Genomic DNA, 16,519 nt, shown 5'->3' with positions numbered 1-16,519 from the left:
TTAAAGTTAGAGATCCTTACTTAAAACTTCCCTCTATATCCAATTCAAATACTTCTGTCCTCTCACCTGATCTGTATATGGTGAATTCAGTTCCTGCCCATTCTTAATCATTACTACCCATTCCGTTGGGAACCTATCTCTTCTCAGCTTTTGAATTTCCAATCTAAAGAGAACCTCTTTTTAAACCTCTCCTCTTGCTTACAGCAGAACCTCTATCCCAGCACCATGAGCTCTCAGTGATCTCTTCAGGAGACTTCTCTTGTAATATGGTAAGTCTTTTATAGTGTACACAGCCAGATCAACAATAACCAGTTTTCAAGGAAGAGCTGGGCTACAAGTCTCAACAGGACAAGGGATGTTTTCCATGCTGTTTTGTCGTTTTCAATTTCTCTGCTCAGTATTTCATGGGCTTTATTGGTCACAGCAAACACTTTATTGCCCTATCCCTAAATTATAACCACTTTGGATCCCATTTTCTTTACACTACAAAGAGGCAACAGGCGGGCTGCCAGGCTATGTTGTGACCAACTGAAACAACTTACTTCATGAAGGCAAGAGACTAATTACAGTGTCTGTAAAATAACCACCAGGAGCTTTGATCTCTGTCTAACAACTCTGACCAACAGGCTGCACATACAGAATTAAATGGGAAGAAAGTCAGAACTAAATGTACCAGCTGTGAATAAACCCAGCTCCTACCTGTATGGTACATGGGAAATTGTAGCCATTGCTTGCCCTTCTCTCCGTTCCAACTGATGCAAGAGAAAAGGATACAGTCATTGAAATATTTAAACAAATGTCAAAATTAAGTGCAGAGCTTTTTGTGAACAACAACCATAATTATACTTTATACTTATGTAACCCATTGTAATCTGCAAACCACCTCCAAAAACATCAATGCATTTAGTCTGCTCTCTGAGCCTGTAGGATGGGCAATATAAGGATTGCCACCCCATTTTCTAGCCAAGGCTTAAGGAAGTTAAATGATCTCCCCAACAGGATATGACTGATGAATTCCAGAACTGGGAGCAGAATTTAAGCAGTTCGGGTATGAGTGGTAACACGGTAGTAGCAATAAAAAAAGTGAAACATTTAATGTTCCTGAACTATGTGCTAAGCACTTACCATAAAGTGTCTCATTCTATCCTTGTCACTGAACTCATTTCTCAAATGAATAAGTTGCAGCAAGGCTCAGGAAGTGCAGGAACAGGGCTCCTTGACCAGATTATGACCACAAAACTCATAATCATTTTATTTGAGAGAAATGTTATCTACAATGTGTTAAACTTCAAATTTCTGACAGTATTTACAGGAAATACTTTATTTTTTTCCACAACTTTATTGAGAAATAAATAGCAATGAGAGAGTCTCAAATCAAATTGGTAGGACAGTTTCAATAATTAACACATTGCATACATTCTTCCTAGTGGTTAATTGCTGTACAAGATGAGGACATGATATCCTATTTACAAACACCATTAGAACAAATCCCTCTATTCATTAAGAGAATGTAAGTGCAAATCTATCCTAACCACTTTGAATACACAGATACAAAATGGACATTCATCTGTATACCCTTTTTTTGTTAAGTTCTGTTATTTGAATATTATAGGTGTGTAAACTCAGCAAAATATTCTATAAGAGTCCAGTAGCCCATAATAGTATTGGGTCTTCTGCTTGACAGGCAATGTCAGAAATTGTTGACCTGAGTCCTCTACAGCTCAGCATAACAGCATGACTTTACTTCTTATATTTTGTTTCTATACTTTTCTTCTGGATGGTTAAGACCAAGGTAAAGCAGGACCTATACAGCAAGAGTTGTAGCTTTTGGGTCTGATAAGGTCAGTGAAATCCCCTCAGGATTTATCCTGAGATCCTGTACCTCAGATTGTAGAACCTTTGTCAGTGTCAGCCATGTGAATGAGTCACAGCCATTGCTTGGCCAATGTGCTTTCTGTGAAAGCCTGAGAGAATGTTTTCTCTCCATGTGACTCTCCTTAGGTACATTCTACATCATAGTAAATACATTAAATGATGGTAGATAATTTGAAATTCATGTAGGTTTGATTATATTTTGTATCCTCAAAATATTTATCTCCTATTTAAATATCTTAAAAGCTATGTGCTTTCTAATCGTTTTAGACTGCACCATTTTAAAGGTAAGAGGCACTGGAATATGAAGATTTGGAACAAGGATGATGGGAGATAGTTTTGTCACACTCTTACTTCAAATGTCTACAAATAGAGTGCATTTACCTTTGTTACGTGAATACCAGTCTTGCAAACAATTGTCACTCTTGGAAGAGTCAGGTTTATTTACAAGAAATTCCACTCACCATTTTCAATACCCAAGATATTCTCTATGCCTGTAACCCCACAAAATGTGCCTTAGAAACTTGCCACGTGTATAGTTCAAAAAACAGGGCATGGTTTTCATGATGGGGTCTTGTGGCAATCCCAAAAGAAATAATGTAACTTGAACCTTAGCTGTCACTGTGGAACCTTGCCTGATAATATTGTACACACTTGGATAGAAAAGTATTTATTGTGTATCTAATCAGGTATAGGATGAGTTGCAAGTAGATTCATTTTGACAGATTACTTACAATACTCTGGAACAAGGCCATTTCTTCCTTGGAAGTGCCTCTGTATCAAAAGCATCACAAGATTATAGAAAAATGAAATGCAGTGCCAAACATATAGGATACAAAATCAGGATGAATATTGCTAGGGCTTCAATTGGACCCTGGAAATTAGTACAGTCATTATTTGGATACCAAACCAGAGGTAAGCCTTTGACTCAGCAATTCTATAGCCAAGAACCTTGTCACACATGCTAGACAAGGGCTCTACCACTGAGCCACTCCTGACCCTTTACAGGAGTACGTGAAGGTTGATGATAGAAGGTTGTATAAAAATACATATGCAGGAGTAGAAATTACTCGACTGTCCTTTGCTGGATAATTGAACATATATACCATATCATAGCCATAAAAATAAAAAGTATGCAATTAAAATTCACATGCTGGATTTACATGCATTAGCCTGAAAAGATGTACATGATTATAAAACAAGAGCATAAGCTGTTAAACAGTTTGTAGAGTAGGATTCTTTTCTCTTAGTAAATCTAGAAGAATACATAAAATAAGCTATCACAGATTTTTTTAATTTGTTGTTTTTCGAGGCTAGAGATTGAACCCAGCACCTCACACATGCTAGACAAGGGCTCTTCCACTGAGCCACTCCTGACCCTTTACAGGAGTACGTGAAGGGGTGGGCAAGGTGCATTGCTCACATTAAACATTTCAATTTCCCTTTAGAGTTTCCAAGTCCTAGAAGTGCACCATTCAGAAATAGAAAAGGTTCTATCAATCCTCATTATTGGCCATCTGTAGCATTTTATCCCTTCAAAGTGCATTCACCTCCACTCCAAGCCCTCCACACTAGGGGGGATTGAACTTGGAGCCCGAGTCACACAATCAGCCCTTTATTACTTTCTAAAATTTTAAAACAGGACCTCACTAAGTTGTTAGGTTGCTTAGGTTAGCCTAGAGCTTTTGATTGATCCTCCTGCCTCAGCCTACCAAGGTGATAGGATTGTAGGCACCTGCCACCACACCTAGCTAGGGTATGATTTTTTTTAAGTAACAGAATCATGAAATTTTAGACATTAAGAGAACAATAGAGGCTGAGGAGATAGTTCAGTGGTGTAAGTGTCTGTCTGGCAAGTACAAGGTCCCGAGTTAGATCCCCAATACAAAAAAAAAAAAAAAATAGAGATAACTCAGTCTAATTTTACTGCCTCCTCTTAGTTTCTCTTTTTTTCCCCCTCTGTTGGCTTTGTGCCCTAGAGGAATAAGACAAATTTCTTCTTCATTCCAAAGCAAGCTCGTACTCATAAGGAAAGGTGCGCCAGCAAGTGTGGTAGTCCCTAAGTCCCAGGTATAAAGAAAGGAAATCTCCAGACAACAAGGGACTTAGAATGCCCTCAAATTGTGTTTCAACCCGCAAAAGATGTCATTCACATACCTGCTTTTAATTTGGACAGCTAGATTAGCAAGACAAAATTCACTGTCCTCAAATATAAAATTCAGCTGTAAAAAAATAAAGAGAAAAATATCAGTTTCCATATTCCCACTCTTCTATTTTAACTGAACAATGTCCCCCTTGGAACAATATGGTTATTAAGCAGAATTTATTATTGTTTTTGAAATTTTTCAAAAATTCTATCTGTTTCACTCAGTGTTTCAGTTTATATTTTACCCATTGCTATAGACTAAACTATTCCCCCACCCCAATTCAAATGTTGAAACTCTAAGCTACAGTCTAATTATACTGGGAAATACGGTTCTTGGGACAGTAATTAAGATTAAATGAGGCCATAAAGGTGGGACCCAGATTCCATATCACTGGTATTCTTATGAGAGAAGAACGACCAGAGATACACATACACAGCAAAGTACCATGTGAGGACACAGTGAAAAGCTGGCCATGTGTAAGCCAAGGAAAGACATCTCACCAGACATTCAACCCTGCAGGCATCTTTATCCCAGATTTCTACCTAGCAACTTTGTGGGAAAATAAGTGCCTGTTGGTCAAGCCACACCATCTGGGCTATCTTTGTGAGGCAGCCTGAGCAGACTGATATGCACATGCATTTTCAAGCAGTCGTGGTCATGTTCCTTATACTTGAAAATACATGCTGGTGGGGAGAGAGAAAGCCAGTACAATCACCCACTCTTGGATGAAAGGTGCAAGTTGGTAATTCTGTCTGGGAGACCATTTAGTGATAACACTGCTTTTCTGTTTGCTTTCAATTGAGGTGAACTTCACATAATGTAAAATTAATTTTGAAATCTAAAGTTCAGTGACATTTAATGCATTTCAATGTGGTGTATCTATCCCCTTTCTCTGGTGTAAGACTTTGTTTTCTGTTTTCTTTTTGTGTCAATGTAGGGTGGATATTTCTGTTATTTTACATGGGTTATTACAGAGATTTTACATATAAATTATAGAATTCTTCCCTAAAAAATTCCATGCCCATTAAATAATCACTCCCCAGTCTACTCCCATTCCCTGATAACCACTGACCTACTTTCCATTTTTTTATGAGCAGAATATATTTATTGAGAGAAAGAAAACTCCTGTCCAAGAGAGGGGCAGGAGGGGTACCCGAGCAGGTAGTTCCCCTCCTACTTTCCATTTTGTGGATCCATTCTAAGATATACTCTATTAACAATAATAACAAAATATATGATTTTTAAGTCTATATTCCTTCACCTAACATGCTATTTAGAGGTTCAAAGTGTACATTTATAACCTTTGATCCAGCAATTCCAATTCTAAGACTTTATCCTATCAAAATACTCAAATATCCCTAAATTTATCATAAGGGTATTATTTTCAGAATTGTTTAAAAAATAGAGAAAAAAACAGAAGCCATCTAAATGTCTACCAGTGGATGTCTGGGTGTGAAAAAAGCTCAAAACACTATGTTACAACCATACAGTGAAACCCTATGCATCTGTTAAAAATTATGAGGCATGACCTATATTTGACACTATAAATGTGCTCAAATATTCATGGTGAAGGGCTAAAAATGTAGCTCAGTCATAAAGCACCTGCCTAACATGCACAAAGACTTGGAGTCAGTCCCTAGCACCATAAAATGATAATGTTTTAGATGTCAACATGTGAATTTTTCTGAAGTGTATATGTGAGTCTTGTTATCTGAAAGGAACATAAGGATAAATAAAACACTCATTTTGTTGGAAAGAGAGAAAAGTTAAAAAGCAGCAAACAAAGATACTTAAATACAGTGGCATAGGCTTTGTTATCACAGCTCTCCTCTTTTCTCCAAATGGGAAGACTGAGCAAAAACTCAGAATTTGTGTCAATAGAGGGAAATGTATAGACCTAAACAAATGAAAATAACATTTCATAAAAGCTTTCAGCATTGACAGTGAGAAGGAGAGATTGAATAGATCCTTGAAGAGCTGCCTACAGAGTAAATAGGTTTGCAGTGAAAAAAATAAAAATCATTTATCTGTAAAGTGGCTTATCAGTAGAAAAATATAGTTTTAATCTAGTCATGGTTTGTCACATATATTTGCATATACAATAAAAATCCAAAATAGTATGTTACCCAATTTTTCACAAATTCATGTATAACACTGGTAATAGGGACCCTTGACTCTTCATCAAAGACAGAGAATTTCATTTCGATATTGTAGAAGGAAACTGTAATTAAAAATAAGGAGGTTAATTTTATTTATTTAGTTCAAGAAGTTTAACTTTTGTAAATTTGATCAAAACTGCTCTCTGCTTTAAAGCAGTGAAACAGTGATTTCTCATTCCTAAACTTTGTTCAGCACCAAGTTTTTTTTTTTTTTAAAAAAAACAGCACTTTTGGCTCTGCCTTTTAAAATAATTTTGACATTTTCTTGATTTATGCACAGTTAATGGATAAAATATAATCACCCAAATTATCTACTTTTGTTGTTGAACAGATTTCCTGTCCATTCCATGGTAAAGCTGAACACTAACCTCACAAGATCATTTGTTCTAAGAAAATCGCTAGGTTTTTATTTCCTTCCTGTGCCTTCCACTTAGCTTCAAGGTATTCAATCCTCTTGTCTCTCTCCCTCTTGTGTATCCTACAATATTTTTATTCTGGAATGTTAAAAGTTGTAGGAACATGCAAATTTTAAACAACATGGAAAGCAAATACTCCCTGACCATGGATAAGTATTCCAAGCCAGGTTGATGCACGGAGTGGAAAAAGACTGAGCCCTACATAAGAGGAATTCAAATGGCAGAACTGAACATGGTGGCACACTTCTATAATCCCAGCACTCTGAAAGGCTGAGGCAGAAGGATCACAAATAAAAGTCTTGCTTGTCTTAGTGAGACCTTGTCCTGAATAAAATTATTTAAAGAGGCTAAATATATGGTTTAGTATAAAAGCCCTAGATTCAACCCCTCAGTGCAACAAAACCCTTAGGATAGGAGATCTTTTCAGATTTTCTCATATGTAATAAGCATATTCAGGCCTAATACCATACAATTCTCTTATTAATTATCAATTGATGTTCCTAATCTGTTGTCACATATGCAGAGGCAGAGTCAGGACACTGATAACAAAACTAGTGGAAAGAGGTTTAGAAACATCATGTGGAGTGAAAGCATACACTTGGATTATATTTCAGTAAACATAGGGAACACAGCTATGGACTTCTGAGTTTGGACAAGGCACTCATACCTACTGCCCCAAGGAGATTAGAAACACTCACACCATTTTTTATCCTTCTCTGCCTTCAGAGAACTGACCCTTAGAGAACATAGGGCACATTGGTCACATGCATAAAGGAACAGTACCTATGGACTCACTAGCAGTTGGTGAAGTCAGTGCTTTAGTAGTTAGAAAAGAAAACGTGGAGTCCAGCCAGGTTGCCTTAAAAGAGGAAGAGATTAGTGAAGATACAACATCTGTAGAAGAATATGCCAGCCCAGTGGATATGAATGGAGATGGGGCTCGAGCAGTGGTAGATGTAGTAGTGGTTATATTGATAAGGGACTCCAGTGTGGACTTGGGAAGGATTAAAGAAGGTGGAGCTGACGTAGCAGGGATTCTGCTCCATGCAGATGCTTCTGTAGGACTAGGTGGAAGCATGGAACCAAAAGATATAGGATGATCAGATGTAGAGGGCGATACACTCATTCCACTAAAAGATGGAGACTGAAACATAGTACCGGAGTTGCCAGTCAGAATGGCTCTGGAGGTTGTCTTGAGGGATGTGAGATTATCCATTCTGTTATCTGTGACTTGCGTAGACATAGGGAGGGAAGTTGGGGGGCCAGTAGTGCTGCTTCCCAGTGTAGGTGTAGAAGTAATTTTGTTGAGCATGGTGCTTCCAGTAGCAAACGGTAGTTTTGTAAAGTTAGTGAATGCATACATTGGGATCGTGTCAGTAGGAAATGTGGATTTGGACACCTCTGCCATAGAGGACGTTACAGCATGAGGAGCTGTCATCAGCATGGAACCTGAAGGAAGGCTAGATAAAAAAGTTAGCATGGGTGAAGTAGTGGTCATAGAGATTAGAGGATTTGGTGGGACTGTAGTCCTGGGAGTTACATATGTGGTTGTTTTCTCAAGTATGGGTGGCTTATCAGGCCAACTAGTAGGGGTAGACCTTAAAGATGTTGATAATGAAAGGTTCTCAGAAGTCCCCAACGTAGTAAGCATTCCTGATGTGGGACTGGTTGATGCAGCAATAGCATCTTTAGAGACTAGACTAGCAGGAGAGGCTGCCAATGGTGACAAAGTCCCAGGAACAAGGTGTGGTGTCTCTGTTTCCATCTTGTTGGGTATAGGCCTATGAGTAGTGGTAGAAAGTGGAAATTGAGAATCTTCAGCTCTATGTGTTTTCCAGGAAGTCATAAGCAAAGACTGGGTTTTACTTGATGTGATTTTTGTTCCCACACCTGGAAATCCAACCACTTGGGATGTAGGAGAGATCTTTGGAGTTGAAAACCTGGCCTCAGCACCATGAGGTGAATAAAGAAGTGATATCAAAGAGGGTGTAGTTTCACTAGACCGGGTCCATGAAGGATACACAACAGGAATATCCTCAGATGTGGTGCGTTTTGTGAACTCAGTTGTTAAAGAAGTATTTTGTAACAAAGAAATCATCTTTCCTGTATTAGAGGAAAGGTAAGTAGAGGTAGCTTTTATACTTTCTGTGGGTCCAGGTGTGATCTTAGAGTTTGTCCAAGATGGGGAAACCTGAATATTCAAGGTAGTATGAGGATTAGCTAAAGGAGTAGATGAAAGCACTGTTTCAGGGGAAGGGGTTCTAGAATGAGTGTTTGTGAAAGCTGTCGTCCTACCATTGCTCACAGTAGATATGGAGCTGGTAGTAATCCCAGATAATATGCCCAGAGGTGTAGCTTCATCTTCCTGTGGTGACTTCAGAGTTGTTAGCACTGATGGAAAAGATGTTGTCTTTGGAATGGAAGAAGTAGCTTCAGTGTTCTTAGTCCTGAGCAATGGAGAGGCAGTAGTGTTTAAAACTGAGGTCACTGGCCCAGCCATAGTAGTGATTGGAGTGGTTTTCATGGACAGAAAAGTTGCCTCCGTTGGAATGGAAATAGAAGTAGGAGTGATCCTAGAGGACATGTCTGTCATTTCTGAAGTAGTTGAAGCAGAGGAAGCTACTGTGCTTTTGGAGGTCAGCCTGGGATATATCACAGGTGTGACATTCAATGTAGATGCTTGTGTAGTCACAGTCATCCTAGGGGTAGCTGGAGACAGTGAAGTGGAAAATGACTCAATTAGTGTGGAAGTGTCTGAAGAAACTGCTGCAGGTGAGAAAGTAAAGTCACTAACTGGAATTGAAGCTATCTCAGGCATAAGTACAGAAGTGGCTACTGAGGGACTTTTAAAACAACCTGGATACGTTGTTTTGGAAGATTTAGTCATTATTGTTGCCAGAGGGTCAGAAAATGTTTTGAAGGTAAAGGCAGTGACATCACCTGGCAATGTAGACATCTCGGAAATAGGAATTGACATTTCTGCAGGGGTTTCCCTAAGAAGTGTAGGTACATTTGGTACAGAAAGAGTTGTGGTGATCCTGTTATTAGAGACAACTGTAAATTTGGAATTGGATAATCCAGCTGTGGAAGGAGACAAGGATTTAGGGAAAGCTGGTATGCTTTCTGAAATGGAAGAGGTAAACGAAGTCACCTCAGGTGGAGTCTTAAGTGAGGAGAACTGTGAAAGAGTTGAGTTGATGAACTCAGGATTTGATGTGTTGGCTGTCCTGGAAGTTGTATTTACAAAGGAAGCATCCTGGTGAGTCCCAGAGGAGGAATTTGCTATCTTTTCCACAGTCCTGGGTGTATGCATTGAAAGGGCACTTGTGTTTTCCTTTTCAGGAGGCAAAAAGGTGGTTTTTGTTAGAGCTTGTGAAGGGGGAGTTGTTTTCCCAAGACTGTTAGGCATTTCTGAAATGTGAACATCTACTTGGTAATTTGAAGTCAAGGAAGGTGTAGTCCAGGTGCCCTTGGAAGTGGTAGATGTAGTTGAATTCTCATCAGTTGGAGTTTCAAATGGAATCTCTGAAGCTGAGTATGTTTGGTAGCTGGAAACTTCTGTGGTCTCAGAAAATTCTGCATCAGTCATTTCCAAAGATGAAGTACTCTTGGAATAGGAAATAAAAGAATTTTTTGATGGGGACATTTCTGTCACCTCCATAGTTCTAGATGTTTTTCCCAGAGAGATGGTCATCTCATCTTTGGCAGAAGGTAAGGTAGAGATGCCAGTGGCCAATTGAGTGGAGGCTGACATGTTTACGAGATGTGTGGAAGAGTGAGAAATGTAGACATCTGCTGAGGCAATAAGTTTGTTGGAAGAGGTGTGTGAAGGCATTGTTTCAGCAACAGTTGGAGTCTCCGTGGTGCCAATAGCCAAGCTAGCAGCATCTCCACTGCCACTGAAAGTGAACGGAAAGCTAAGAGTAGAGGGAGCTATTTCATCCACTTGTGATATGGGTTGAGTTGCTACCGATGTAGACATAGTTGAGATTGCATGAGTAGAAGACACAGCTGCAGGTTTGGAGCAAACAAGAGTGTGTGTGGATGGAGTTACTGTGTCACCTGACGTGGAGGGAAGTGTGACCTTAGTCTTGGTTGTAATAGGAATGGGGGATCTCAACAAGGGAACTAGAGTTTCTGTCTGAGAGGGAACTGACATGAGTGTCATTGAAGACATCACTGTGGCCTCTGAAGTGGTATTAATTGAATCTGTCTGTGTAGGAATGATATCATTGGTCACAGAAGTTGTTTGACTCAATGGTGGCACTAATGCTGAAGTCATTGTAGCTGATGAAAGATTCACAACATTTAAGGGCATGGATGTGAGAAAATCCATGGCCAGATTGGAAGTTACAGGTATAGTCACCTTAGCTTCACCAGAAACCACCATGGAGGTGGCAGGAGAGACAGTAACTGGCAGGGAGAAGATGTGAGTGATAGGTATATGAGTTGCTGATGAGTGAGAAGCTGCAGTCTTTAGTGACAAGATGGCAGAAGACCAGGACTTAGCTGTCCTGTCTATAGAGGCTCCAATTATCCTCGTGGTGAAAGTGTGAAGGGGTTCAGGGAACATCTTGGTACTCTCAGGAGTGGAAGACAGAGCTAAAGGCCCCTCAGATGTCTCTGAAGTCCAGTGTGTTGGATAGGCGTGGGTTGAATTAAAGTTTTCTGGAGTTCCATTGTATGAATTCGTAGGCATAGTTTTCATCAATGTTGTAGAAATCCAACTCCCTTCAAGCTCAGCAGTTGCAATTTTATTATCCAATGAGGTAGTCAATTTTTCTACACCAGGGAAAGGGGAAAGAGTGACAGAAGCTGTCACTGTTTGTGCTGATTCATCTGTCACTTTCAACACTGTTGGAAACAAGGAAACTTCAGATATTGCTGCTACAGTTGATTTTCCTTTAAGATGATGAGAAGTTGTTTCTTTAGTCATCAAATTATTGTTGGATCTTAGTGTTGTTGCAGATTTTGGTACAGAGACTGTTGTAACACCAGATGCAATTGTGCCATCTGATTCTGTGTGTGTAGACTCAGAAGTGCTTTCCTGGATAGAAAAATTCAGTTTAATGTCAGCATGGGTAGATACTGTATCTACTGGTGAGACAGCTTCCTCCCCTGGTATTGTAGAGAGTTCATTTGCAGCAACCGTGAGTCCAGGGATGGTTTTTAGTAAGGTGGTGAGTTTAAATTGAGGAAGATTGGCTCCAGATGTGGTTCCAGAAATGGAAGAGAAATTACCAAGCCATGGAGATGTCAATGTGGATAAAGTTGTCATATATCTGACTCCAGTGGCATTGCTTTCTGTGGGAAATTCTGGTGGGGTGATAAGATTAGTAGTTGTGGATGAATTTTCTGGGTTAGTAGTACTCACATGGAATGCTGATGTGACATTTTCACTGGACACAAATGTAAGTACAGTAGTAGAGTTAATACGTGTCAGCAGCATCTGGTCAGGCCTCGATGTCCAAGCATTCTCCTCGGAAGAGAGCCAATGGGCCGTTTCATCTGTTAAAGATGTGGGACCTGGTTCAAATGCTTTGACTGTGGGAGCTGATATAGTGGAAATCGAAGTGAACATGTGTTCACCTGCTGGGGGTGTCTTCTGGGTGTATACTGGCCCTGTGATTATAGGGGAGAGTGCAGCTTCAGTCATTTCCTGTGCAAGTGTGATTCCAGGAGTTAAGGTTGGATGTGGACTCTCAGCATCGAAACCTGTCTGTACACTTTGAGTTTCAGTAATTGGAAAGGATTTCATGGGAGAAAGGGCCAAAGAAGAGGTCTCTTGTGGCATAAAAGTAGATACAGCATCCTCCACATGGGATAAAGAGATATTCTGGAAGTTTGTGGATGGCAATTCGGTTTCTGCTGTAATTATGGTAGGTGTGGCCCCAGTAGGCATCATTGAATGAATTGTAAATGCTTTTTCCATATTTGTTGTTGCCAATGTAGATACCGTCTGATTTCTAGGAAACACAGAATCTGCAGAAGCAGCTATGGAGCTAAGCAGAGACTTGGGCGTAAATGCTGATGTAGTCCTAATGCCAGTACTTTTACCTGAAGTCCCTCCTACTATGGACCAAGGTACAGTTCCAGCAGCTGTGGACACTAGAAACTCCTGTTCAGAAGTGGAGATAGGAGATACTGCAATATCAGTAGGTTTGTGTTTTGGCCAAGATGTTGGGGACATGGATGTTGATTCAGTAGTTGCAAATAAAGATGTCATCTTCGTGATGACTGACTGAGATTCAGTGGCTGAAGTTTGAGATGCAATTGAATCCTCACTAAATAAAGATGTGGACAGGAAGTTAGTAGCTGTAGTTGGATGAAAGGTCTTAGTAGCCGTGGATTGCACTATTTCTGTTGGCCTTGTGCTTTCTGAAGATGGAGATTTAGTTATTTGCATGGAATCGGTGGCATTGCATATGGATATGCTCTGGGTAGGTGAAGTCATGGCTGTGGAAGTAGATGACGTGTCTACTGCAAAAGTAGCTGTTTCAGCTATAGATGTTGTTAACATTTTTGATGTAGTTGTTGTTTCCAGAGATGGCACTGTTGCATTGGAGTATGAAATGGTTGCATAATCAGTCACAAATACAGGTAGGCTTTTAGACATCACAGTAGAGTAATGGACAGTCGTTTGTGGTTTTAGTCCAGTAACTTGGGAAGGAGTTGTCAACTCTATTTGTTGTGATAAAGTTGTACTTGTTTCTTGAATTGTCATATTTTCTGAAACAACTGAAAAATCAGAAAGTATGTGTCAATCTGGACTGTGTTCAAAATCAGAGACAATTCTTCAAGAAAGAGCTGTATGATTCCTTTCCATTTTTAAGAGATAAATACCACAGATATAATCAAGTTGCTTGATTACCTAATTTCTCTCAGAGAATGTTTTACTTTATAAATTCTCTATATACTTTTCATTATACTCTGGTTACATAACTAATAAGAGGAAATCCATTTCATAGTAACTTTGCTCAAGATGCAAACATTCCCAAAAGTGAGATTCTATTATGTGTCTCACTTTTAGAATACTATACTCATTTAAGAGGATTAGCTGTAGGAAAGTGACCAATTCTTTAAAAACATAGTATCAAAACTACTTAATAAGAAATAACTGGATGAGTTCTATACCTATGCATGGAATTGAATTGCATAGTTTAGAATCTTCCAAAAAAGATTAGCTTTGAATTCAAACAGGTGTAGTTTTTAATCTTGGCTACATCATTTGCTTATCACATAATACTGTACAGTTACTTAACCTCTTTGTACTTCACAATCCTCCTCTGAAATGTAAGAGTTATAATAACACCTACTTTAAAAAATGGCATGCAACTTAAGTGAATATAAACATATATATGTTATATAATATATATAATTCATATTAAGTGAATATAAGTGTAATTAAATTGAATATAAAATTAAATATATATAATTCAGTGTAATGCCTGGCACAGAGTAAGTGCCCAAAGAACTGTAGGCTGCGAGTTTGTCAATTTCCTATCATTTCTTTTCAAAATTATAGATTGAAAATGTTTTTACCTGAAACTGCAAGATTAAAATTTCTTGAACTCATAGCCTATGGGGTAATATCATACCAAGTATATTATACATTGGAATTATGTACATAGAAATGTTCACAAAAATAGAAATGTCAAAAAAGATGTGATAAAATTAATAGAAGTAGAAATTGTAATATTTTCTTCCTGCATTCCAGCAAATTGTCTGTGTACTCCATGGGGCTGTGTGCATCCTATTTTGAAGACCAGTGCAACCTACCTTATCCTTCCATTTAAGCCAACTAAACTTAACAAGCACCATCAATACAATTCTGCATCCTGTGAGAAATGCATAGATTTATAGCAGGATTATTTTCCTCAAAGAATGTATAATCTTATTGGAAAATATTTATATTGTTGAAATATTTTTTTAAAAAGAGAAAAAATACTTAAAAGAAAAATAACGAAATAATGAAATTTATAATAAAATGAACAACAGAATACAATCGAGCTCCAAATGTCTTCAAAGTGCAATGAGAAATCAGTGCAGTGAAATGGTAAACTGGCTTCAGGCTAGTGAGGAGGCTTTCTTCTAGAAGATGAACACCTTTGAGAAAGGATGGGGTTGGAGTAAAGAAGGCAAGGACACATGGCTGTGAACATGGAGGTAGTCAAAAGACATTCTAGCTGGGAGCGGGAGGGAGTGTGTTGAGTAATGATGACAAGGAATAATAGATTAGGTATGGATCTGAAGGGAAAGCTGGGGACACAGATAAGAGAAGGTAATACAGCTGCTGGTGCATGTTGGGCACTTACTACAAGCCATGCACAGTGCTGGATGCTGTCTCTCCAACTGTGTGATAAAAAAATTACAACTATGCCCATTTTAGGGTTGAAGAAATAGAGTCTCAGAAACTTCACGTATTGTCTATGCTCTAAACCACTACATTATTTGAAAGACTATGGATTCTTGAGCAAGAAGAATGGGCGTAGTCCTTGAGGAAAGTAAGTTTCATGGCAGGGTGCAGGATGGAAAAGAATGGGAAGAAACCAAAGACAAAGAGACTTTGGGATACTGGTAGTATCTTCCTTTGCATTCCTCCAGCAATCCTGGGTCAGCGCTAATGTCCATTTCCTTCATACCCATGCTTGAGCAATCACGTATTGTTGGCCAGTCACACAAAAGGATAAATTAATGTTTCCATAAGTTCATTACCACTAGCCTCAAATAAGCCTTTCTCTCTGCCCAGCCATCCTACTATTTTTCTCTGGTCAATTTGTACTCCTACTCTGCAATAATTCTTTCACACATTCCCCATCCTCAAACTCCACCCCCACATATTTATCAGGCAATCATTCCCTCCTCCTTCAAAGGAAAAAGTAATTGAAATCATCAGATAGAAATTCGACTGTGCTTTAGATCCATCACCTCCTGCACTTTCAGAACCCTTACAACATTCATTATTACCTCCTTTCTCTAATGAGCTTTTCCCTCCTGATTTAAGACATATTCTACTCTTTAAATACAAAACCAAACTCTATATCTCCCTGAAGGTACTTCTACCTCTTTCCTCCAATCACAGCTAAATTCTTCCAAGAAAGTTTATTTGTACTTACTATTACCCCTTTTCTGGCTGCTCCTTCTCTACATCTTTTTAGACTCTATTCTACTGGGCTGACTTTGACCCAGCCTCCTGTTCTCTTCACTCAATCCTTTCTCCATAACTAGGGTTTCATGAATTTACACCTATGCACAAATGAATCTCAAAATTCTATCTCTAGACCAGGTCTCTATTTTGAGTTTCACATTTTGATAACCAAATGCTTCCTTGACTTCCTCTCTTGAATAATCCATCAATATCTCAAAGTCAACATGCCTTAACTGGAATTTGTTATGTATTCTCTCCAAGCCGGATCTTCTTTTGATATTATTTCACTAAATTGCCCCACAGCACATTCAATTATACAAACCAAAGCCTTCACTCTCTACCTGTCTTCTCTATTCTTTCACTCATCTGTCACAGCTAACGCATAATCTTGTCTGATGAAAATTACTTCTATGCATCTCTTGACCCTATCAATTTCTCTCCCCCTCAATCCCTTACCACCCTGACTGAGCCACATTTATCTTCCACCCAGACTATTGCAGTAGCCTCCCAATTCAACTGTCTGTCACTACTCTTGACTCCCTCCAATCTGTTTCATTACATAAACAGAATCATGTTTAAGACACAAATGTGCAATATAAAAACCATTTTTAATTTTTTGTTCTTGTTTTGAAATTATACACCATTTTATTGTTCCATGTCTTTGTTCCTGTAATTTGTTTTTGTTATTTCCTCTTTAAAATCAAAAATAAAATGCAACTCTGACCCTCTCTCTCTCTGTCTCTCTCTCTGTCTCTCTCTCTGTCTCTCTCTGTCTCT

The 16,519-nt window shown here is 38.8% G+C and overlaps 1 protein-coding gene across 1 annotated transcript in view; it reads right to left on the bottom strand.

Annotated features, from left to right (window-relative positions):
* Nucleotides 1–16,519, bottom strand: part of Adgrg4 (adhesion G protein-coupled receptor G4) — a 156,579-nt gene that overhangs the window by 115,612 nt on the left and 24,448 nt on the right. Inside the window, exons 3-7 of the mRNA XM_004643180.1 lie at nt 7,378–13,332; nt 6,146–6,240; nt 4,030–4,094; nt 2,607–2,646; nt 700–752 (exon numbers count right to left, since the gene is read on the bottom strand). Of these exons, the coding sequence (XP_004643237.1) occupies nt 700–752; nt 2,607–2,646; nt 4,030–4,094; nt 6,146–6,240; nt 7,378–13,332 (6,208 nt within the window). The remainder of the gene's footprint in view (nt 1–699; nt 753–2,606; nt 2,647–4,029; nt 4,095–6,145; nt 6,241–7,377; nt 13,333–16,519) is intronic.

This window comes from Octodon degus, unplaced genomic scaffold (genome assembly GCF_000260255.1).
Source record: "Octodon degus isolate 3935 unplaced genomic scaffold, OctDeg1.0 scaffold00167, whole genome shotgun sequence".
In the NCBI taxonomy this organism is placed as follows: domain Eukaryota; kingdom Metazoa; phylum Chordata; class Mammalia; order Rodentia; family Octodontidae; genus Octodon; species Octodon degus.
Note: the sequence above shows the minus strand (reverse complement) of the source record. Positions and strands in the feature narration are given on the sequence as shown.